This window comes from Gigantopelta aegis, chromosome 9, assembly GCF_016097555.1.
Source record: "Gigantopelta aegis isolate Gae_Host chromosome 9, Gae_host_genome, whole genome shotgun sequence".
Lineage (NCBI taxonomy): Eukaryota > Metazoa > Mollusca > Gastropoda > Neomphalida > Peltospiridae > Gigantopelta > Gigantopelta aegis.
The window spans coordinates 84,084,742-84,111,210 of NC_054707.1; the positions used below are offsets into that span (position 1 = coordinate 84,084,742).

General features: G+C 37.9%; 1 protein-coding gene across 1 annotated transcript in view; it reads left to right on the plus strand.

Annotated features, from left to right (window-relative positions):
- LOC121381074 (branched-chain-amino-acid aminotransferase-like) overlaps positions 1–23,576 on the plus strand; it is a 66,467-nt gene extending 42,891 nt beyond the window's left edge. Inside the window, exons 6-11 of the mRNA XM_041510165.1 lie at positions 12,303–12,463; positions 12,944–13,089; positions 14,867–14,952; positions 15,552–15,620; positions 15,820–15,963; positions 22,869–23,576. Of these exons, the coding sequence (XP_041366099.1) occupies positions 12,303–12,463; positions 12,944–13,089; positions 14,867–14,952; positions 15,552–15,620; positions 15,820–15,963; positions 22,869–22,913 (651 nt within the window). The 3' untranslated portion in view covers positions 22,914–23,576. The remainder of the gene's footprint in view (positions 1–12,302; positions 12,464–12,943; positions 13,090–14,866; positions 14,953–15,551; positions 15,621–15,819; positions 15,964–22,868) is intronic.
- Positions 23,577–26,469: the final 2,893 nt, after the last annotated feature.

A 26,469-nucleotide genomic window follows, 5' to 3' on the forward strand; every position in this document is an offset into this window, starting at 1 on the left:
GGCACACCTGGATGTAGCATTACGTACGTTTTGTCCAAACCACTGCACGGGATATCAGTTTGTGGGCACACCTGGATGTAACATTACGTACGTTTTGTCCAAACCACTGCACCAGTCTGCATGATTACTGTGTACTGTGGATTAGCATTCACTTATAACAGTTCTTGGCTGAAAGTATTCACTTGAAGTCTTTAGCACTGTCTCAGTTAGCTCTCATTCCAAGATAGTCTTAACAACTACTATCAAATGTGGCACAAATTTATTTTAGGTGTGTGTAACTTCACATGGTCAACTGTGCTGGGGATAATAAATGTATATTTTAAGAAAAACAGCTTTGTAGATGGGACCTTGTTTGGGCATTTAGAAAAGATAATGATATTTAAAGCAAAACAAAACATGTCTACATTTCACAGTAAAAACTTTCTTTAAGATATTTTTATATTCCATTTACCTGTTTAAAACCCTCCACAAAAAACATCAATAAATAAAGTAGTGGGCGGGACATAGCCCAGTGGTAAAGTGTGCAGTTGGTCTTAGATCGATTCGCATCGGTGGGCCTATTGGGCTATTTCTTGTTCCAGCTAGAGTACCACGACTGGTATATAAAAGGCTGTGATATGTGCTTTCCTGTCTGTGCTTATAAAATATCCCTTGTTACTAATAAAAAAAATGTAGTGGGTTTCCTCTCTAAGACTAAATGTCAGAATTCAGTGTTCTACGTTGCAACCAAAATGGTCACCAATGCGACCAAAATGTTAGCGTGGCGACTGATTGAATTTATTATCGTTGCCATCTGGCGACTTGACTCCAAAAACTGTAACGTCTGAGTATTAAATTATTTGCCATGTGCGTCCTAACATCGAAAACCAATGAAATTTGTTGACATCATTGTGCAGTCGGAACACTTCGTTATTTACGAAGTTGTCCGATTGATCACTGTGAATTCTATATTAATTTTCGGTACCGTTCGGAACTCATTGTGAAAACAAATCAGATACTTGCCAAAACAATCCAGATATTTCGATTGGGGTATTATTTTAATGCACACAACCATTTGGAATATCTCAATTGATATGGATTTCTGGATCATGTATGTAATCAGCCGACTAAAGAAGTTCCGAATACTGTATTGTACTATATATAACCGATTCACTATGGTACATTAGTGGTGGTTGCATTCGATTGAATAACATGAGTACAAAATCAAGTAAAGGTTGCTCACTCACTGTTCAAACTATACACATTGTAATCAAATGTGCAAAATGGAGACTGATTATTAAACAATACATTATAAATGAGCATTTCAACAATTACGCAACGCTCTTTGATGCACCATGCGATGCATTACAAACGTTATGGGGGAGGGTTGTTTGTCAAGATTTACTTAACGGCAACGTCTTTAAAACAATGTGATTTTTTTGTTTTTTTAAAGCATAAACTAAATACCGGCAGCCATACATGGCCATATTTTCTATTAGATGATTTTTTAAATCAATTATTTATTTAAAATGAATTCAAAAGAAAAAAATGCAAACCGAATAATGTTTGTTAAAATGCATAACTGTGGCAGTGAAAAGTGGAGGGGTGACAAGGGTGTTACATAATTTTAGAAGGGATGGTGGTCTTAACGTTACAAAATGTTACGTGGAGCAGGGTAAAAAAAAACCTGCCAAAGTTTCCACTATGTAATTATTGAATGGACACAAGTGTTGCGTTTGATCTGCTAACCCATTACACACGTTGCTAACACTCGTTCAAATTGAATGCAGCCCCAGTTAGCGGTGTGTTTGTTTTTCTTGCTGTGTAGATGTATACGTTGTTTCCGCCCAGCATGTAGAAACATGGCAAAAACTTTCAAAGCGGCAAAATGTTAAAATATTACAATTCTTTAGGAAAACAAAAATCTAAAATTTCAAACGCTAATCAAGAAGATGAGATGGGTGAAACAAATACTGAAAAGTCAAATGAAGGCCAATCTGAGAAATCTGCAGCTGAAACCGAAACAGAGCCCGCCAAAAAAACTTTTACTAGCCTCATCTCAATGGGAGTGCTACCTCATCTCAATGGGAGTGCTACCTCATCTCAATGGAAATGCTAACCTCGTCTCAATGGGAGTGCTACCTCATCTCAATGGGAATGCTAACCTCGTCTCAATGGGAGTGCTACCTCATCTCAATGGGAATGCTAACCTTGTCTCAATGGGAGTGCTACCTCATCTCAATGGGAGTGCTAGCCTCATATCAATGGGAGTGCTGCCTCGTCTCAGTGGGAGTGCTAGCCTCGTGTCAGTGGGAGTGCTAGCCTCGTCTCAATGGGAGTGCTAGCCTCATCTCAATGGGAGTGCTACCTCGTCTCAATGGGAGTGCTACCTCATCTCAATGGGAATGCTAACCTCGTCTCAATGGGAGTGCTACTACGAGTGCTAGCCTCATCTCAATGGGAGTGCTGACTCGTCTCAGTGGGAGTGCTAGCCTCGTCTCAGTGGGAGTGCTAGCCTCGTCTCAATGGGAGTGCTACCTCGTCTCAATGAGAGTGCTAGCCTCGTCTCAATGGGAGTGCTAGCCTCGTCTCGGTGGGAGTGCTTACTCGTCTCAGTGGGAGTGCTACCTCGTCTCAATGGGAGTGCTAGCCTCGTCTCAGTGGGAGTGCTTACTTGTCTCAGTGGGAGTGCTACCCTCGTCTCAGTGGGAGTGCTAGCCTCATCTCAATGGGAGTGCTAGCCTCATCTCAATGGGAGTGTTACCTCGTCTCAATGGGAGTGCTAGCCTTACTCAGTGGGAGTGCTAGCCTCGTCTCAATGGGAGTGCTAGCCTCATCTCAATGGGAGTGCTTACTCGTCTCAATGGGAGTGCTACCCTCGTCTCAATGGGAGTGCTACCCTCGTCTCAATTGGAGTGCTAGCCTCGTCTCAATTGGAGTGCTACCTCGTCTCAATGGGAGTGCTACCTCATCTGAATGTGCCAAGTTCTATCGGTCGTCCACTAAAGATTTTCCCAATAAACACATTTGTTCTACTAATAAATTAAATTACTTCATGTTGTCATTGACAGTACAAATCAAGCCAGACCTTGTCAGTTATTGTGCCCCTGGGAGAGAGTTATAATTTGTACAAGTTGATCACTATTTGACAGAGCTGTCACTACGAGACGGATTTGATTTGAATGTAATCCGTTGTTGGACAAACTTACTTGTTAGTCTCCTCCCCATACTCTCGCTTGACTGGTTTCAATGAACACTATTTTATGGGTCTTTTTCATACAGATCCTGAAAGTTACTGTAAAAATAACAATATGGCCTGATTGTCACAATTTTGAGATGAAAATTTAAAAGTGCCATCAGAACAGTGTGTAAATAATGAGTACGTCAGCAGTCCAGTGAGCCCAACCACAAGAACCTGTTAACGTAATCCTATGCTGCCTCTTACTGTCTATTTAACAATATCGTGTGAACGTTTTCTGAAGCAAAATGTGTGCTCCTCTAAAATATCACTTAATTTATGCTGATGCTGACAGGAATGTCCAAGAAAATAACTGTAAAGTTCTACACGTATGGTGAATCATTGCAGTATACATGTTGTCAGGCACCAGTTGGTGCAGTTCTACACATATGGTGAATCATTGCAGTATACATGTTGTCAGGCACCAGTTGGTGCAGTTCTACACATATGGTGAATCATTGCAGTATACATGTTGTCAGGCACCAGTTGGTGCAGTTCTACACGTATGGTGAATCATTGCAGTATACATGTTGTCAGGCACCAGTTGGTGCAGTTCTACACCTATGGTGAATCATTGCAGTATACATGTTGTCAGGCACCAGTTGGTGCAGTTCTACACGTATGGTGAATCATTGCAGTATACATGTTGTCAGGCACCAGTTGGTGCAGTTCTACACCTATGGTGAATCATTGCGGTATACATGTTGTCAGGCACAAGTTGGTGCAGTTCTACACATATGGTGAATCATTGCGGCGTACATGTTTTCAGGCACAAGTTGGTGCAGTTCTACACGTGTAGTGAATCATTGCGGTATACATGTTGTCAGGCACAAGTTGGTGCAGTTCTACACCTATGGTGAATCATTGCAGTATACATGTTGTCAGGCACAAGTTGGTGCAGTTCTACACATATGGTGAATCATTGCGGCGTACATGTTTTCAGGCACAAGTTGGTGCAGTTCTACACGTGTAGTGAATCATTGCGGTATACATGTTGTCAGGCACAAGTTGGTGCAGTTCTACACCTATGGTGAATCATTGCGGTATACATGTTGTCAGGCACAAGTTGGTGCAGTTCTACACCTATGGTGAATCATTGCAGTATACATGTTGTCAGGCACAAGTTGGTGCAGTTCTACACATGGTGAATCATTGCGGTATACATGTTGTCAGGCACAAGTTGGTGCAGTTCTACACATGGTGAATCATTGCGGCGTACATGTTTTCAGGCACAAGTTGGTGCAGTTCTACACGTGTAGTGAATCATTGCGACGTACATGTTGTCAGGCACAAGTTGGTGCAGTTCTACACCTATGGTGAATCATTGCAGTATACATGTTGTCAGGCACAAGTTGGTGCAGTTCTACACGTGTAGTGAATCATTGCGGTATACATGTTGTCAGGCACAAGTTGGTGCAGTTCTACACCTATGGTGAATCATTGCAGTATACATGTTGTCAGGCACAAGTTGGTGCAGTTCTACACATATGGTGAATCATTGCGGCGTACATGTTTTCAGGCACAAGTTGGTGCAGTTCTACACGTGTAGTGAATCATTGCGGTATACATGTTGTCAGGCACAAGTTGGTGCAGTTCTACACCTATGGTGAATCATTGCGGTATACATGTTGTCAGGCACAAGTTGGTGCAGTTCTACACCTATGGTGAATCATTGCGGTATACATGTTGTCAGGCACAAGTTGGTGCAGTTCTACACCTATGGTGAATCATTGCAGTATACATGTTGTCAGGCACAAGTTGGTGCAGTTCTACACATATGGTGAATCATTGCGGTATACATGTTGTCAGGCACAAGTTGGTGCAGTTCTACACATATGGTGAATCATTGCGGCGTACATGTTTTCAGGCACAAGTTGGTGCAGTTCTACACGTGTAGTGAATCATTGCGGTATACATGTTGTCAGGCACAAGTTGGTGCAGTTCTACACCTATGGTGAATCATTGCGGTATACATGTTGTCAGGCACAAGTTGGTGCAGTTCTACACATATGGTGAATCATTGCGGCGTACATGTTTTCAGGCACAAGTTGGTGCAGTTCTACACGTGTAGTGAATCATTGCGGTATACATGTTGTCAGGCACAAGTTGGTGCAGTGAGTGTTAACCTTTAGACTACTGGATTAATTTTTAACAAAAACCACGTTGAGTGGGTACAAGTTTATAATTTTTATTCACATATATTCACTTAAATGTTTTATAAAAACATGGTGAATCATGGTGCGGTTGCGTTTATACATGTTGTCAGGCACAAGTTGGTGATCAAATTTATTATCAGTGAAAATCTACACACTTTTTGAACTATGGTGAAAAAATCATTGCGGCGTACATGTTTTCAGGCACAGTTTGGTGCAGTTCTACACGTGTAGTGAATCATTGCGGTATACATGTTGTCAGGCACAAGTTGGTGCAGTGAGTGTTAAAAATAGTAAAATTGCAAATGTGTGATGTTGTGATTGTTAAAGAATGAATCACAAAAGTAAAATAAATCACAACAGTTGTATTACACGTGAAAACATAACACTGTGTTCTGATAGCTTAGCCTGGTGAAAAAGAAAAGAAATTTCAGTTTTCCTGTACTTGGCACAGTAATGTTTGGTAGTGGCATAGTATATGCTGTTGTGGAAATGCATATAAAATATCCCTTGCTGCTAATGTATGAAACATGTCTTCCAAGACTAAACTTGAATGTCAGAATTTAACAAATGTTTGGGAGGAAAAGAAACAAAAGTACTAAATTTTGGTTGTGAAAAATTTAAGTATTGGTTTTAGTAATATTTTATTCTCTTATATCTATTTAAGTTACATCATTTTGTCTTTTTCTCTTTCAGCTAAAAAAATATGTATTTGATAATCATCTAACAAATATATCTGATCATGTATCAATTTTAACTTTAAAAACTGATGCTCTAATTTTAAATCTAACAAGTTTTAACGAGTGAAAGTTATATATAATTATATACAAATGGTGTGATGTAAGCATTTGTAATCACCATTCTACGGGTAGACCGCCTTTGTAAATTACCCACTTACTCATATTTTATAGTGTCATGTTTGCTATGCTTGGAGCCTTGAGTTGTCTTTTCTTTGCAGATGATGTGACCTTCACCTTGGTGCTGGGCCTCGCTTGCCGAGCCCCATTCCCGCACTGTTACACGGTTAGGCAGTTATGCACATTTCTTCAGTTGTCAAACATTATTACTCTCTTTACAGGTTTTTATTTTTTCCTGACATATAACATTATATACTCATGATAATTGTGTACTTATAAATTAAAAACAACAACATTCTTTGTCAAACAAGAATCTAACCTGTAAGGGCTGTTGACCTTTATACTAATTTTATCTGGCCAAGTATATTACAATCCCTGGTGTTAGATTAAACACACTGAATGGGGCACGTTTCTGGCTTGCAGAGCTACATGTAATTGGTATATTCCAAATGTCTGACCTGATTAATCTTGAAATTAATTGTATTCACATTAGTGGTATCCTGATCCATTTTATTTTATTTTGATATGAAAATGTTATATTATAATATATAAATAGATTAAGATTATGTAGTAAATGTTTACTGTGTAACATGTAAGGTAGTGACCTCAGGACCCCAAACCAGACATCACCATGACATAGTTTTGGGGCAGTAAGTTATGGAACAAAAAAGAGAGAGAAAAGGTCACTGACAGTCCTTGAAATAAGCTGTACACAGCATTACTGATTAGTATGTTGTGTGGAATTTCTCAGTGATGACTAATTTTATTACCTTCCCAGTTTTTAACTTTCAAAATCTGAAGCAAAGTAGGTTGCCAATAGGAATGGATCATACTAAATGTCAGACTAATGAATCATACTAAACACGAGTGTAGCATTCATTTGAATTGAGTATTACGTTAACTCCACAAAACATTTGCACTGAATGATGTGTTCATAGCATGTGTTTTTAGGCACTCAAAATTACAACAAAGGGACCAAATCAAGATTCAGTATGTTATGTTATCCTACAATGAAATATCACTGTTTGCACTGTGTTGGTGCATATGGGTTACACCTAACTGTGTGGAGTATTTCTCACTTCAGTAAAAATTGTACACTGAGTCAATTGGTGGGTCAAATTAGGGTACTTTTTGTTGTTATAAATTTCCATTTTAATTTTCATTGAAATCATCCCTTTGTTGTAAAAATGTATTGAAATTTTTTTATGTAAAAATTACAGTGGTTTGCAGACAATTCAATTCTCCTTAAAATGTGAGTTATTTTATAAAAATGTGTCATCAGGTTCGAACGTTATTGCAGTTTATGTAAAATGTGCTAGTTTGTTATGTTTTTTTCAAAGACAGTCTATACTTCCTACTATATGGACATTAGGTCTTTAAAAATTAAGTCAAATTAAATCATGTTGCACTTAATTTTCTCACAAATAAGTAGTATTTATGATTTAGGAATAAAAAATGCTATATTTTTTAATGTTACAAAAATATAACAAAATTACAGCAACTTATAGGTTTATCACAAACAATCTGTAGTGTCCATAACCATCTAATTTTTGACTGGATAAAAATAATTCTACATCCATTTAAGATTTACAAGTCAGATGTATGGAGAAACTCTGCATAGTAATAGAAATGTGAAGTAGCTGAAGGATTTTAAAATAATACACATTGAATGTGGATTTGTAGTGTCTGTAACCGTAGTGTCCCTAACCTTTCAAAAAAATTATAAATTTAGATATTTTATAATAAAAAAACCCAAAATATGTACTTAAATTTTCTTGTATTTTATTTTGTGAGGCTACGACATAAATAATATAGCTGAATTGGTAATTGTAATTTCATCCAGCATTCACCACTAAAATAACAAAATTATGACTAGCAGGACATTCCTCATGCTGAAAATATTTTTGAAGTGTGTTGAGTGTTTAGCAAATTTTTAACTTGCATAACCAATTAAATTCACAATGAGACATGATATTGAGATAGAATCCTACCAATAACATACTGCTAGGGGTGCTTTACATTCAGTAAGGATTCTCTGTAGTGTCCATCACCAAACAGTTAATATAGAAACTTTGTGGTAAAATGTGACTTGCCCACAACTAAGTGATTAAATGTCGGTAAGATATAAATTTCATATGAATATGATATATTTTGCAAATCAACATTTTCTTACATTTTTTATAAAGACTTTAAGGTTAAATATGAAGAAAAAACACATTTTAGTCTAATCTTTCCTAAAATTTACTTTTACAAACAAGTCATATATAGTAAACAAATTAAGTTTTACGCTGAAACATAATGCAAGTAGCAATGTTAATATTTTGAAAATGAATATGTTCAGTTGATTGGTTATGGACACTATGAGATGTCACATCCGGCCGCGAACAGTAGGTTTGGAAATGGAAACCATCAATAATCATCTCAAACATTTTAAAACTGTATTTTTTAAATATGGAAAATGTTATTTGTTTTGTTTCAAACCTTTTATAGTTATATTCATTGTTGAATGGTTTTGTTCAAATTTAAGATTACCAATGGTTTTAACAAGGTTTAATTTACTGTTTACTTGGTGTTAACAAAGTTACCATTTATTTTCTCACTGTTTCATGAACATATTAAGCTGAAGATGCACGTTATTACTTTTTTGACAGTATATATGTATATATATGTTTACATACTGTGTAAGTACATTATGCTTTTATATCTAAAATCTAGGTTTTGTTTTGTATTGTTCATAACTAAATATTACTGACTTTACTATTTCAGGTTCTTTGCCTGTCTAAGTGGAGTGTAAATCAGTATATTTTGACTTGAAAATAACCCTGTTACAAATAGTTGCAAATGGAACTATAATTTTAAGATACCTCGGCACAACTGGCGGTTTTATTTTATCTTTTACATTCATATTTATTAGTCATGTGATGCATAAAAGCATACATGGTCCTGTAACTTTCGGTTAAATCTTAGATAAAATACATATTATGTTTACAATTGTTAATGAACAGCCATCCTTGCAACAAAATACCACAATATTAGTTGGATGAAGTGCATTTATGTCTTGTTATACATAACATTGTAGTGTCTGTAACCTTAATGTGAAAAAGATATTTGCTGAACAAAAATTTGGACTTGCAAACTTTGAACATTCTATATCAGAATAATATAAGTTTTAAGTATTATAATTAAAGTTTATTTTTGGACCCATGTAGAAGTGAATGATGCCCTTTATTGTAAAAAGGCTGAATATCAAAACATGATGTTTGCGAATGACAAAAATAGCGAACAAATTATATAAAGGAATGTCATTCCATATGTATATATCTGTATGGAGCTTTATATTTAAAACATATTACGGTTTATAAGATAGTGTTATGAAAAACCAGGATGAGTGTTTATATTGTTGGGAGTGGGAGACAAATGACAGTCTTCAAGGGCTGAAAATTCAGAATAGTGCCTTCCCTTTAATCCCTGTTTGAGGCAGACAAACCAGATAGCTGATATATGTGCCAAGGACATTGAATATCAGCATTAAACTATGGGGATTTCCATGGAGGGGCAGGATGAGGGAGGGATGCCGTGATAGGGAGCTTTTTGGGAGCGATAAGGCGTTGGCGGTTTGGGCCGGTAGGTTTGCCAGTTAGGAGGCCTCCCCGGAACGCCCCCCCATGGAAATCCGGATATGCTGGAGTGGGCCTCCCGGATGCTGGACCGCAAAGATGAATGGGCGCAATGCTCCCCCCTCTACGAATCCTTGATCCTCCAGGGCTTAATAAATTTAATTGATGTTATATTAATTAGTTTAATTCGATTAGCCCGAAACAGAAAGGTTAGTGGCACCAACTAAATATAAAAGTAAATGTTAATAACAGGCTTTAGGTTTTTTCGGTGCAATTTTAAATACTTAAAAAAAAAAGGAAATAAAAAGAAAATTTAATTATTTTATAGAACCCCTAATATTATTAATTTATTTTTAAGTGGTCTTACCACATATTTAAATTGCCCCCATCAACCACCACTTCCCCCACCCCCCACCCTCCTGCTTCGGAGTTTGTCACTGGCGATGTCAGAGGCTAAATTCGAAGTGGGCGTGCCTGAACCCTTGTGGATAGGGGCACGTTAAATCCAGTTTCCTTCCTTCCTTCCTTCCTTAAACTATGGATGGATGGATGAGTAGGTGGGTGACCGTCAAATGTTAAACATTCTGCAAATTGGATTTTAAGACAGATGAATTTTCAGTGTTGGTCAATTTTCATTTCTTGAATCACAAAAGGCCAATGTGTAAAGTGTGTGTTCCCACAACATACGTATTGTGTGTGTGCATGCATGCATGTGTGCGTATGTCTGTTTATATACATGTGTGTGAGTGTGTGAGTGGTGTGATGTAAGATTTTATTTGTTAAAAGAAAAGAAGAATTTTAAAAAAATTATTTATGAGACTTTTTCTTTTGGCACTAGCAGTTACTAGAAAACATTTTACAACCTTAAAAAATTGTTAAACACTTTTTAATTTTTTGTCAAAAATAGCAAGACGCCCATTGGCTCATGCCAAGGACATAAACATTTCTAAGGCTGTCTCTGGTCCAGTATTTATATTAATTGGTATTTAGTATTAAAATTTGTTTGTCAGCTCAGTGGGATGTTTATCTTTGCATTATTAATATTTAATAAGCACAGCATGCTTGAACATTAATTGGATTTAAGCATGAAAATTAATTAAAATAAAATACAATGCAGGCAAAAAATAAGTTGAACAAGATCGTTCACATTATCAGAGGGTTACCAAATGTCAAGAAATGGTACCATACTTGATCATCACAAAATCTGATTAAATCAGAACAACAGCATATATATAGAGGATTCGTCATTTTTAATATGTAAAATATCAACTGAGTCTATGTTAATCGGTATTTGTCGAGGCTCTGCCGAGACAAATACTGATTAACTAAACAAAGTTGATATTTTACATATTAAAAAAATGAGTAGCGAATTCTATTTATCCTATAACACTTCTAAAAGAACATTTTCATTCAATGTTTAGTAAATTATAGAACTAAAATCGCTTCCATTGATAATATGACGTCATCACAATTGGCACAAATTAGTTTGACGTCACACATTTTACTTAAATCTTATGAAAATGTTATTACCTAGAGACCTTGCAAATTTGCATATACCCGTTATTAAGCAGGTTAATACACTATATTGTCACCTGAGTTTGTGACATGGCTATCATGGGTAAGTTACAGGATATATTTGGTTATCAGCTATATTTTATTCCAGTGTAAGATACACGTATAAGTATAATATGAACAGTGATATGGATGAATGGAGTATTAGTTTGTCAACGACACCACTAGAGCTCATTGATTGATTAATCAGTGGCTATTGGAGGTCAAACATTTGGTAATTCTGACATATCGTCTTAGAGGGGAAATCTGCTAGATTTTTCCATTAGTAGCAAGGGATCTTTTATATATGCACCATCCCATTGATGGCAAATACCACAGCCTTTGATAAATCAGATGTAGTGCACTGGCTGGAACGAGAAACAGCCCAATAGGCCCACTTACAGGGACCGATCCTAGATCAATCACACAGGCGAGTGCCTTACCACTGGGCTATGTCCCACCCACAAGTGTGTCTATGAAGGACTGTAATGGCAGTCATAAATTGAATACGTTTGTCATAACCTTTAGGTTTCCTGACTAGGGATTTTCGAAGCTATTTTAGCTCTACAAAAGCGTAAAAGCACACACCACATTGACGTCATAGCCGACAATGATTTTACGATTTTGTAGTGCTAAAATAGCTTCGAAAATATGGGCCAAGGTTTGTACGAAACCTGAAATGTTTATTCAGTGAACAAAAGTTCACATAGCATGAGAGAAAAAACTACACTTTACCAGAAATAATGTTTTCTGCCGGGTACTAGTACCAAGGATTAAGTTGAAGTATTGTTTTGTGTTGAGGGTAATGAACAAATTACTAGTTACTAAATTCACATCCTGAAAAACCTAGCCTCACAGCACTATTAGCAATAAAAATAATATTACTGTACTTATGTTAACTTTCCAGCCCACACTTGGAGTGACCCGAACCGACCACGCCAAACTGTACGTGTTGGTGGGTCCTGTGGGGCCATATTTCCCCACGGGGATGAAACCCGTCACATTGCTCGCTGATCCGCAGTTCGTCAGAGCATGGCCAGGCAGCTGTGGAGCGTTCAAAATGGGCTCGTAAGTTGTCAACTTGTTTCATTTTAACTTCGTTTCATGCACATATACACAACTCATATTTTTTAAACAATCTTAACCCTATGAAATCATAAAACCACTGAAAGTTATGACATCACTATGGTATGTGCTTGTAGTGATGTCATAGCTTATGAAGGTTTTACGATTTCATAGGGTTAAGATTGCTTTGAAAATATGGGCATATCCAGTATTGTAAGTCGTTAACTTATTTCATTTTAACTTGATCCAGTACCGTAAGTCATTAACTTGTTTCATTTCATCACTGTGCAGATTGAAATGTATATATCTTTTGTGTGACATCGATATTGAAGAATGGCATGAAACAGAAATGAATGCAGATGGTCCATTCTAAATGTATAACTAATAAAAGTATACTTGACACTAACTTTAATAAACACTGTTAGCTTGATTAAACTTGGAAGGAAGTAGAATGTTTTAGTTATCATTGTGTTTTTGTTGCAGAAACTATGCTCCGACGATAGCCATTCAGGACATTGCGTCTAAAGACTTCAGCTGTCAGCAGGTGCTGTGGCTGTATGGAGAGGACCACGAGTTGACCGAGGTGGGCACGATGAACCTCTTCATGTACTGGCTTAACGAACAAGGAGGTACGACCGGCTAATGGTAGCATTGATGGACAAATATTTCATTGGATTTACTTGTTTTACTTGGTTTACAGTTTTTTGAAGATGATTTGATTAACACAGATTTTATTTGATGTGTTCACCTTTCATGAACACGGAGCAGGATATAGCCCAGTGGTAAAGTGCTCAATTGATGCGCGCGCTAGGTTTGGGATCGATCCCCGTTGGTTGGCCCATTGGGCTATTTCTCATTCCAGCCAGGGCACCACGACTGGTATATCACAGGCCATGGTATGTGCTAACCTGCCTGTGGGATGGTGCATATAAAAGATCCTGTGCTACTAATAGAAAAATGTGTATCAAAATTACCAAATGTTTGATATCCAATAGCTGATGATTTAGGAGATAACCATATGGACTTTTTACATTTGCGGGTGTTATTGTCTGTTTGATCCCGCAAATGTCATTTTTGACCGAAGGTGTTAGCCTGAGGTCAAAAATTAAACATTTGTGGGTATCAAATAGACAATACCACCTGCAAATCTAAAAACTCCATATGGTTATGTCCATTGTAAACTGAATAGTTTTTCTACGGAACTAACTGTATATTTGGTATTTCTTGAAGAAAAAAACTGGCAATCTAACTATAGACCCTTGAATCGTGAACTTCGCCTCTTCCAATTGCTAATGACGTCATTAGCTTTCCGGGTGTTATTGTCTAGTTGAAAAAGAATATAATTAACCAATTACAATACAGAAAACAATCGCAGTCAGTTTACAATAATAAATAAATGTGCACTAGTGGTGTCGTTAAACAAAACAAACTTAACTTTTGTGAACACCTTCTATCATCACTGTTTTGACTGCTATGTTTATTCTAATGAGCTCTGTCCGGTGCTAGTTTTGAGTGGGAGTGACAGTCCTCTGTGGCACTGCAGGCAGGATGAAATGTCCAGTGCAGGATCTCGGCTGTCCTACAGATAAGGCACTTGATAGAGATTTATGAAATGAACCACTATTTTGTCAAATGCCCAATCAACTGCGCATTGTTCACAAATATTGTGTTGGTTGCATATAAAGGTTTTGTCATTCAAATTTCAGAAGAAAAATAGATCAACAAAGATTTTATTTAGTTTACTGTTTCCAGAAGAAGAATTTATTGACAAAGAGTTTATTTACTTTACTGTTTTCACAATAAGAGATGATTAACACAGATTGTATTTGATTTGGTTTACTGTTTTCAGAAGAGGAATTGATTAACACAGATTGTATTTGATTTGGTTTACTGTTTTCACAATAAGAGATGATTAACACAGATTGTATTTGATTTGGTTTACTTTTTTCACAATAAGAGATGATTAACACAGATTGTATTTGATTTGGTTTACTTTTTTCACAATAAGAGTTGATTAACACAGATTATATTTGATTTGGTTTACTGTTTTCAGAAGAGGAGTTGACTAACACAGATTGTATTTGATTTGGTTTACTCTTTTCACAATAAGAGATGATTAACACAGATTGTATTTGATTTGGTTTACTGTTTTCAGAATAAGAGTTGATTAACACAGATTGTATTTGATTTGGTTTACTGTTTTCAGAATAGAGTTGATTAACACAGATTGTATTTGATTTGGTTTACTGTTTTCACAATAAGAGTTGATTAACAGATTGTATTTGATTTGGTTTACTGTTTTCAGAATAGAGTTGATTAACACAGATTGTATTTGATTTGGTTTACTGTTTTCAGAATAAGAGTTGATTAACACAGATTGTATTTGATTTGGTTTACTGTTTTCAGAAGAGGAGTTGATCACTGCACCTCTGGATGGTCTAATCCTTCCCGGAGTCACGCGGTCCAGCCTGCTGGCGCTCGCCAACAAATGGGTAATCATCCTTCAAGTGGTTTACCCACGGATAAGTCATTGTCACATTGTCAGATGTATGGGCACGTAGTCAGGACAATAGATAATAGCATCTACAAAACTGTAGTAAATGAACAAATTGTATTGATTGGTTTTAACGCAGTCTGAAATCTCCCCCTGTGTTCGTAATTACAACACCATGTGTTCTGGAAAACACATTTAGAGGAGCTCGATCAAACCAAAATTATTCTGGTTGACAATTTTTTCATTAAAACGTCTATAGAGCTGGATTAACAGGTTAAACGTCTGATTCCAAAATCGTTTTATGAACACGTTGTACAGTGTCTACTCGTAATTCTTAGTGATCAAATGAAAGAAGGAAATTGAAGTTCCATGGAGGAAGGCTGATGAAAAAAAAAAGAGAAAGATTTAATCAGAGTTATTAAATTTTCCTGTCTACTTAGTGTTTTACACCCAGCATTCATAATCTTGAGTTAATTTTGTAAATATGTGTGGAATCAATTTGTAATTAATTATTGTACAATTAATGTAAAAACCTCAAAAATACTGCAAAATAGAATGATGTGAAAATACAGAAAGCTGTGCTTGTTCTAATTTTAGGGTGAATTCAAGGTGACTGAAGGTCGATACAACATGAAGCAGGTTACCAGGGCACTCAAGGAAAACAGGGTATAGTTGTTCACAGTTTTTAATCATGGAGTTTTGTTTTCACTGATAGTTTTAAATTAAAAATATTAAAAATTGTAATCTGTTTTGTATACCACTTTCTGGTTATATTTAGTTAAAAATACTTTTATAACTTAAAAGAAAATTAAAAAAAAATAAAGGTTAGTAGAATGTAAATGATTTTTTTTGGATATTATTTCAGGTTTTTGAAATCTTTGGCGCTGGTACTGCGTGCGTCGTGTGCCCCGTGGGTAACATCCTGTACAAGAATGAGATGCTAGACATCCCAACAATGAAGGAAGCGAAACTAACAAAACGCTTTTTCAAAGAACTAACAGATATACAGGTAAAGTTACAATGTCAAGTAGACTTTTAATATTTAAATGTTTAGATTACACAGTTTAGTTAACAAACCACTTTTTGAAAAAACTAACAGATATACAGGTAAGGTTACAATCTTAAATAGGTTTTTAATATTTAATGTTTAGATTGCACGGTTCAATGTTTAACTATAATATCTTAATCTGTACATGCCCTGATAGACTTGTATGTTGTATGAAAGCAGTCAATAATAGTTTATTAAAACTGTAGATGTGTTTGTATTATGCATTAGTTTAGTTAACAAACCACTTTTTGAAAGAACTTTTAATATTTACATGTTTAGATTACACAGTTTAGTTAACAAACCGCTTTTTGAAAGAACTTACAGATATACAGGTAAGGTTACAATGGCAAGTAGACTTTTAATATTTACATGTTTAGATTACACGGTTTAGTTAACAAACCACTTTTTGAAAGAACTAACAGATATACAGGTAAGGTTACAATGGCAAGTAGACTTTTAATATTTACATGTTTAGATTACACGGTTTAGTTAACAAACCACTTTTTGAAAGAACTAACAGATATACAGGTAAGGTTACAATGTCAAGTAGACTTAATATTTACATGTTTAGATTACACGGTTTAGTTAACAAACCACTTTTCTTTTCAATGTTACCTGTCCTCAAAACAAGTGCATTCCCCCCCCCCCCCCCCCCCCCACACGCAAGTGGACTGGTCCGAGCATCCCAACAGATAATGGGATGGCCTAAATCTTCTACAGTATGCTCCCTTGTAGTTCCGGTCATGTGACTATAGCTTCCTTCTTTTTCTCTTCGCTATACTGGTCGGATGTGTTTTCTTTTGGCTCTGTTCTTGGAGTCAGATTTGGTTTTTTTATGTGATACTATTGTTGATAATTGACAGATTCGTTTCTGTCTTTGTTGTAATTGTTTCTAGTTGTATTATTTTGGCGTAAACACTTTTTCAAGTGTGTTTTTACTTCCAAAATTGTTGTTACCGGTAAACATTGCGTGGTCGCCATTTGCAAAGATGGCGGCCATGTTACCAGTTATGTCTTAATGGTTTGTTATTATTTCTCTTTGTAGAAATTCTATCATGTCAGATTCTAGTACGTGCCGACAACGTGCTCGCTGTCGGAAGTTCTTATCACGTGATGATCCTCATGAGCTTTGTCCTTCATGCCATGTGCCTTGTTCGGCAGAGACGAGATGCGATGTTTGTTCCAAATTGTCCGACTTGGAGTTTGGGAATTACTTGACTTTGCTGTCTACTAGGGCCAAGAAGGTGGAGTCAACCCCGGCGGGGTCTTCAGCGCCGTCCATAGCCGACTCGGTGGCCGATGCTTTGCCTGCAATGTTACAAGATGTTGATGTTGCCTACAATGCTACAAGAGACCTTGGCAGCGATGTCAGCGGCAGCCAGGGCAGATCCACAACCTGAGGCGGAGGGGCTCAACCCTCCCTCTTCTGTGACAGCAGTTCCAACTACTAAACCGGGATCTACGGCTCCATGGAAGTCTCCGGCGGCGGCCAAACATTCATCACGGGTGCCTGCAGGATCCAGTGTACAAGCCGAGAAGGGTACTTCGTCGTCGAAGCGGATATCATCTTCTGATCACCGGTCTGATCCATCCTTGAAGGTGCGGGCGCACGGGTCCATGGGTCACCGTGCCAGGTGTAGTAGAAGTCATTCACCACGGACTCCAGCGGCTCCATCGGTTCATCCACGGAGGCCGTCTGCTGATGCGGTCTCTACAGTTTCCAGGCGGGACCGCCCACGGTCCAGTATTCTCGAGGGACCGTCCACGGTCTGGTACTACAACAGCCCATGATCTACCAGACAGATATGCCTGCTTTCGAGTTCTCCGAGATTTTCCAGATGAAGGGTCGGGTCCATCGGTTGCGGATGACCCAGAGGCGACTGATCAATTGTCTTTGAGGGATTGCCTAGCCAGGATTTTATTCCGACATATTTCTGGTGCCCAAGAAAGACTCGGCGGACTTACGGATGATCCACAACATGGCTTTTTTCAACAAACATTATTTCCAGTCTCCACCATCGTTCAAGATGTTGACAGTCAGAGATGTCGTTGCTGTGGTTCATCCGGAAGATTGGCTCGCTTCGCTAGACCTGAAGGACGCTTATCTTCATGTACCAATCCATGCCACCTGTCATCGGTACCTGAGATTTATACTGCAAGGAATCCATTACGAATGGACGGTGCTACTATTCGGGATATTAATTGCTCCATGGCTGTTTACGAAGATCACTGCTCCAATATCGCAGGTCCTTCACAGCAAGGGTATTTACTTTTACCCCTACCTGGACGACTGCCTTTTGAAACATCCCAGTCAAGCTCGGCTTGTCCATTGTGTCCAGTTTGACCTGCAGTTCCTGGGGTGGATTGTCAACCATGACAAATCCCGGTTGCAGCCTACACAAGATCTGCAATTCATCGGTGCACGTCTCCGCTCAGATCGCGGTCTTGTGCAAGTTCCACTCGACCGTTGGATGAAAATCCAGTCCATCATCAGGAAGGTGTTGTCAGGTCCGATGTCGTTTCAAGAATGGCAGAGTCTGCTGGGGCTGTTGACATCAGCGCAAGACTTGACTCTCAGAGGACGCCTACAGCTGCGACAGATCCAGATGTTCCTGTATCCTTACATTCTTTACGACAATCCAGCCTTGATGATTCCATTGCCGATCGACCTGCGGTCCAGTCTCCAGTGGTCGCAACGCCAATCGAACGTCTTAGAAGGCATCTCTTTGCGGCCGTTTCAAGCGACTCATCATCTGTTCGCAGATGCGTCACTCCAGGGTTGGGGAGCACACCTCAACGGCCAGACGTCGTCAGTGCGGTGGTCTGCAGAAGAATCGGTGCTACACATCAATCTTCTTGAGATGTTGGCAGTCTACAATGCGATCCTTCACTGGCGTCACCAGTTGATTGGAGCATTTCTCATGGTGGCAACCAACAGCTTGATGGTGGTGGCTTACATCAATCGTCAGTGCAGCACACACTCGGACAGTCTTCTCCAGGTGGACGATGTACCTCTGCAGATGCGAGCAAGACATATTCCAGGGGTGTCCAATGTCCTAGCCGACAGTCTATCCTGTCTGTCATCGCCACAGTCAACTGAGTGGATGCTACATCCAGACGCCTTTCATTGGGTGTGCTAGCGTCTTTGGACTCCGAACATCGATCTGTTCGCCATGAAGTTCAACCATCAGCTTCGGGTGTATGTATCGCCAGTTCCAGATCCAGATGCGTTTGATCTCGATGCTTTCGCCATCAGCTGGGATCAGATGTTGCTCCAGGGTTGGGGAGCACACCTCAACGGCCAGACGTCGTCAGTGCGGTGGTCTGCAGAAGAATCGGTGCTACACATCAATCTTCTTGAGATGTTGGCAGTCTACAATGCGATCCTTCACTGGCGTCACCAGTTGATTGGAGCATTTCTCATGGTGGCAACCAACAGCTTGATGGTGGTGGCTTACATCAATCGTCAGTGCAGCACACACTCGGACAGTCTTCTCCAGGTGGACGATGTACCTCTGCAGATGCGAGCAAGACATATTCCAGGGGTGTCCAATGTCCTAGCCGACAGTCTATCCTGTCTGTCATCGCCACAGTCAACTGAGTGGATGCTACATCCAGATGCCTTTCATTGGGTGTGCTAGCGTCTTTGGACTCCGAACATCGATCTGTTCGCCATGAAGTTCAACCATCAGCTTCGGGTGTATGTATCGCCAGTTCCAGATCCAGATGCGTTTGATCTCGATGCTTTCGCCATCAGCTGGGATCAGATGGATGCATACGCCTTTCCACCGCCGATCCTGCTGCCTCGGGTGTTACGGGTGTTACAACGGTTTCAACAATACCAATGTCGCCTGTTGCTGATCGCGCCCATGTGGCCATCACGGGTGTGGTTTCCAGATTTAATTAGTCTCGCCGATCCACATCCGTTGCCTCCGCCCGAATGGGACCATCTACTGCGGCACCCCACATCTCGACTCTACCATCCAAATCCACGCTTGTTCCGGCTACACGTGTGGACCTTATTGCCAAAGGTCTGAAGAAGAAGGGGTTTTCTACACAGTCTACTGCGGCAATTTTGAAGGCTCATCGATCATCTACTACAGCGGTCTATAATGTCCGATGGCTGTGTTTTCATAGATGGTGTCTGCGACAACACATTGCGCCTCAGAAGATTCCAGTCCATCGTTTGGCAGACTTCCTGATGTACCTTTGGATGTCACTGAAGTTGAAAGGCTCGATGATTGCGGGTTACGTCTCGGTCATTGCTACTGTTCGTGATCCAGCTATTGGAACGAAGCTCTCCGTCATCCCTGAAATTCATAAGATGGTTAAGAGCTTTAAATTGGAGGATCAAGTTCGTCGCTTTCATCCTCCGAAGTGGGACCTGACTCTGGTTTTGAGGTCCTTTACGGTTGCATCATATTAGCCAATTGAAGAGTTCTCATTAGAACTTTTAACTCGGAAAACAGTTTTTCTGTTGGGGTTTGCAACGGCTATTCAAGTCTCGGAAATTCATGCCTTGGATGTCGACCTTGTTCGATTTCATCGTGATCGTCAATTGGTTTCCTTGGGGCTTCTAATGAACTTTGTGGCTAAAAATCAGTTACCTGATCAACAGCCACGAACGTATGTGGTTCAAGCATTATTGTCTATCCTGGGTCCGGCCGATACTGAAGACTTGGCTTTGTGTCTGGTTAGTGCTTTGTACCTCTATATTGAAAGGACTCACTTGTTTCGACAACACCAGTCGAGATTGTTCCTTTCGTGTCACCAGTCGCATTTAAAAGACATTACTAAGAACACTGTGGCTACGTGGATTAGATTGACTATTCTGTCTGCGTACCAGAAGGAAGGTTTACCTACTCCCACTGCCTCCAATTCGCATGAACTGCGTGCACTGGCTGCCACCATGTCTTTGCACTGCAACACTCCTATCCAGCACATTATTACTGGCTTTTACTGGGCGACGGACTCCATATTTGCGAATTATTATCTGGGGGACGTCTCCACTGAGGATGTCGAGGGCTTCCATCATCTGGGTCCTGTGGTGGCTGCGCAGACACTGGTGAACACTAGCCGTCCTCGTCGCCGTTGAGGGTTGCTGTTGGATTCTAGGCTGCACACAGAGATGTCTACTGAATCCACAAGTGAGGATTGCTAAGACTTTTTTTATTCTTTGCACTTTTCACATGCACTGGTGCTGGAATTTTTTGTCTGGATAACATTTGCCTTGCACTTTTCTCAGCCAATTGTTGTCTCACTGAACTAACATGTTTTTGGTGTACTGGACAGAAAACACTCGGAGGCTTGTTCAGTTCGGTGTTCTTACGGATGCACCCATACAATGTTGTCGCTTGTTATGTTTTCATAACACTCCAATACGTTGGGAGGTTACCTAATACCTGCATCCCTGGCGGCTACGATTTCCCACCCTGTCAGAACGGTTGTGATGGATGCCACCTGGGTTGGTTAGTTTTTTCACTTAACTTGCACTAGGCTGTGATGGGCATCCCTTGGAAGAGGGTTTTTTCCTTTGGCCTAATTCTTCCACTGATAAGTCTCCCTCCGGTCTCTGGGAGTTTTTAAGAGCATCTCCGGATTTGGTACACACCACCATCTGTTGAATGCTGCACTTGTTTTGAGGACAGGTAATATTGAAAAGAAAGATATTACCTGTCCTCAAAACAAGTGCAATCCCCCCCCCCCCCCCCCCCACCCACCACACACCCCACCCACCCACCCACGCAAGTGGACTGGTCCGAGCATCCCAACAGATAATGGGATGGCCTAAATCTTCTACGGTATGCTCCCTTGTAGTTCCAGTCATGTGACTATAGCTTCCTTCTTTTTCACTGAGCGCATCACACAGATGCCAGGAAGCAGGGAGGCACGGGTGGGAATAAACCCCTGAGGACAGGTAATATCTCTATAAAAGAGAAAACACTTAAAGTTTTCTCCATTTTTAAAGAACTAACAGATATACAGGTAAGGTTACAATGTCAAGTAGACTTTTAATATTTAAATGTTTAGATTACACAGTTTAGTTAACAAACCACTTTTTGAAAAAACTAACAGATATACAGGTAAGGTTACAATCTTAAATAGGTTTTTAATATTTAATGTTTAGATTGCACGGTTCAATGTTTAACTATAATATCTTAATCTGTACATGCCCTGATAGACTTGTATGTTGTATGAAAGCAGTCAATAATAGTTTATTAAAACTGTAGATGTGTTTGTATTATGCATTAGTGAATGTTGTTTTAATGTGAGACAAGACCGCAGCTTTAGGAATGAGTTCCACACACTATATAAGATCTTTAAAATGTATAAATGATTGAGGCTAAAATAAATTCTACTTTAAAAACATTTAGAGGGGGAATGGGGTTGGCAGACTTTGTTGTTTAAGAGGAGCTAGCATAGTGCAAGAAATATTTCTAGCCAGCTCAAAATTGATCAGCAACTACTGTTTACTGTTTTAAAATTGTGTGGCGATATCTGAAACTTGCGTACCGAATCGCAAGCCATGCTGGACTGACTCCCCATCACTCGCTTGAAATTAATCCAAGGAGAGTAATTTTAAACCCCTTAAGCATGTGAATTTTAAAAAAAAGTTCTTCAAAAGGATTAAATTTCATTGTTCAGTATAGTAATATCGTAAAAGGTTCTCCATAATCTGAGTTAGGGGAGCAGGTAATCCCTCATTTCAGTGTTTCACAGTGAGGTCTAGGGTGGTGGTGGCTAATACTGCATATTGGTTTTCAACTTACCCTGATCTCTAACAAATGGTCAAGTCCAGTATTCATGCAATGTGAAAACAATCCATGTTCTCTAATGTTATTTTATATTATTTTAATTTTTTACAGTTTGGGCGAACTCCCAGTGAGTGGGTGGAGATGATCGATGGCTGACCTCTGACCCCGATATCCAGCGTTGTGATATGTACAGTTCTGTAGTTTGGTTTAACTCTTTAAACACTAACGCTGCTATTGCTGGCAAATGCAGTTTTCATACCAATCAAATTACTGTAAATCATGAAATTAATGCGAGCAAGGAAAATGTGAAAAATTACATGACACATTATATTTGTAGCCAGTAATTCACCAAGAATAAACTACAAAATAAAAAGACAAGGGCCAACATGTAATTTTTAAATAAATGCATTTTGGACAAGCAAAACGAACAGTGTACATATGTTGTAAAATTCCACAATAACTAGTGCTCGGCAAAGGAAGTGGAGGAAATTACTACCAACCACAAAAATGTGGATAGAGTGTGAAAACAAATGCTAACTTCTTTTTTGTAATCTCTGTGAGAAAAATTAAAGCAATTGACAGTGAATTTTATAAATTGCATTTACCAGACACCTCAAAAAAGACTCATTTCAGTGTGTACCTGTCACAATGCAGTGACATGACGACGCATTACTTTCATGATTTACAGGTATTTTAATATTTATTACAAAAAATCAAAGTAGATCTGATGTTACATTGAAAGATAAACATTGCAAAATTAATGTACAAAAGAGTAACGTTTTGATGTTATATGAAATAAATAAATCATGTTTCAAAAAACAGAACTTGTTAAAAATATATATATATATATATATATATATATATGATTTTATTTAGAAAAAGAAACTTGACATGACTTTTTTTCAAGAAAAAAGTTATTTTATAAAGAGTAATTAATGAATTTGTTCCAAGAGAAATATTGTGTCAAGAAAAGCTTTGATGTTCCAGAAGGGAATAGTAAAAACGATCTTGTTTTGTTGTTAACAGCAAATACAAACAGAGATCTGACTATGTTATTTTAAAAATAATTGATTATATCTTAGATCTGATGTCTAACAAAAACTACAGGTTGATAAAATGGATCCAGTGTTATTTTTTATCAACACATTAATTGAATGGCATAAACTATTAATCACATTTTGTGTGTGTGTGTGTGTTGATTGTGATCTAAGCAACAAAATATATCATATTTGCTTTTGAGAGAGAGATCAGAAGAAAGAAAGAAAGAGAGAAACCAATGGATACCAACTTGTTTTGTCCTTTCTTTAGAAGTGTGAATGTTAGTAGTTGGAGTTGTTAGTGTTGTTGGTTTGTTATTGTTATCGTTCGTTATTGTTATCGTTCTATTTGATTATGGTACGTTGATTTTCCTCTAATATATGTTTGTGGGTTTTAGCTTCAGTTTTTAAATACGACAGCCACAGTTAGTTAATCATCAACTTATGTTACTGCAGTGTATTGTTTTAATAGTGATGTCATATCAGAAAGTATCGATATTTAACAAAAGATATCAGCTGCATTTAGTTTGTCTGAATACTTTGTAAGAGTATATTTATTGTTAATATTTGGTTACTAAATACTTGTATTGGTGTTTTAGTGTCATTGATGGGTCACTGAATACTTTGTACTTTTATTTAGTTTTACTATTGTGTCAGTGAATGTATTTAGTGTTTTTAAAGGGTCAAGGTGGAGTCAAACGGATGACATGACTTGAAGTATACACCAGGTATGTTCTCCAGCTGACAGTTGCTACCAAACACTGTTTTATACAGCTAACGAGATAGGCCATGAACAACTCAAAATTTATATGCATGCCTGTTTTTCATGGTTTACAGTTCAAATAAAATACTTTAAACTGTAGGCAGATGTATATATTTTTAGTGATTTTTTTTGTTATTGCATTTAGAAGGTTGTCTGTCGAGTGATCCCACCTTCAACACACTCAGTGTACTCAACACATTCAGTGTACGTATTATCTCAATGATGAGAGGTACGTGTTCAGTTGAATCTCAAGATTATATCAAACCACTTTTGGGAATTCATTTTTCATTAATCAAATGTTGATTGTTAATATTTGATTGTTAACATTGAATCACCGGTGTACTGAGCAGTACTCAAATATTAAAATTATGACAAATTAGTAATCATGATTGAATAATTGACTGGCTAGTATTAGACCACCCAGAAAATTGTCATTAGTGAACGTTTTTTGTGTGTGTTTTTTTTTATCAAATCATGAACAAAGCCAACCAATATGTGTTGTTATATGTTATACTGTGCTATCCTGTCTGACGGATGATGCATATGAAAGGGAATTTTTATATACACTATCCCACAGACAGCAGAGCACATATCACGCACTTTGTTACATGCACTGGCAGGAAAAAAAAAATAGCCCCATGGGCCCACCAATGGGGATCGATCCCAGATCGACCGCACATCAAGCAAAAACTTTACCATTGGGCTACGTCCTGTCCAGTTACCATGAAATCCCTATATAAATGTACTGAAAACTTTACCATTGGGCTACGTCCTGTGCAGTTAACATGAAATCCCTATATAAATGTACTGAAAACTTTACCTCAGTAACTGCATGTTTTGATGTTCCCATCCTGTTCTATTATCTCTCATTTATAGTAAATACAAAATGGAATTCCAAATTATTTTTAATTTAATATGCAGCCATTATATATTAGCATTATAATTGGCAGGTACTGTATTGTCGAAACTATGATTATAAATCTGTATTATTAGTACTTTCACATTTAGATTGAAAAAAAATTAAATAATAAAATTAAAACAGTTGATAGCATTTTTGTTTGATTTGATAATGGATTATACAGATGCTGTTGACTGTCAGTCACAAGTATATATATTTATCATAATATCTAGCACATCCAGTGTAATCAAACTATGTGATGTTTTTTTAAATCATATACTTTCAGAATTTGATAAACTTTGCAAATTAGATGTAAATTAATCGAGGTCACAGCACTACGTTTATTGACATTTAAGCAAACATACTTAGGTGACACTCCATAATTAACATATGCATTCATAGTCATCAAACAAACCATTTCATTATCCAGCATTTAAAAGATGGCGAGAATAATACATTATTTTTATTGCTAATATATAATATTGACGATAACGAAACATGATGGTAATAATCTCTTTATCATATAATCTCAAGCTTAATACTAAGTGTTTTTGTAAACTGTCTTTTTGAATGGAAATGATGTCCGACTTGAATGTTATTTTGGATATCCTTACATAAAATTAAACTAGTGCTTAAATTTTTTTTGTTTTCTGAATGCTGGACAGCTTTCAGTTTAAAATTGCTATTGAAGTGTTTTTGTTTGATGACTCTGAATGCATACGTCAATTATGCAATGTCACCCAAGTACGTTTGTTGAAATGTCAATCAACATAGTGCCGTGACTTCGACTAATTTACATCTAATTTGCAAAGTTATCAAATTCTTAAAGTATGTGATCTGAAAAATATCACATATTTTGATTGCACTGAAAATGTAAGATATATGATGAATATGTCTATCACACAGTGTACCAATATATATATATATATATATATATGACATGGTAGTCCGTACCAATATATATATCACACAGTAGTCCATACCAATATATATATCACATGGTAGTCCATAGCA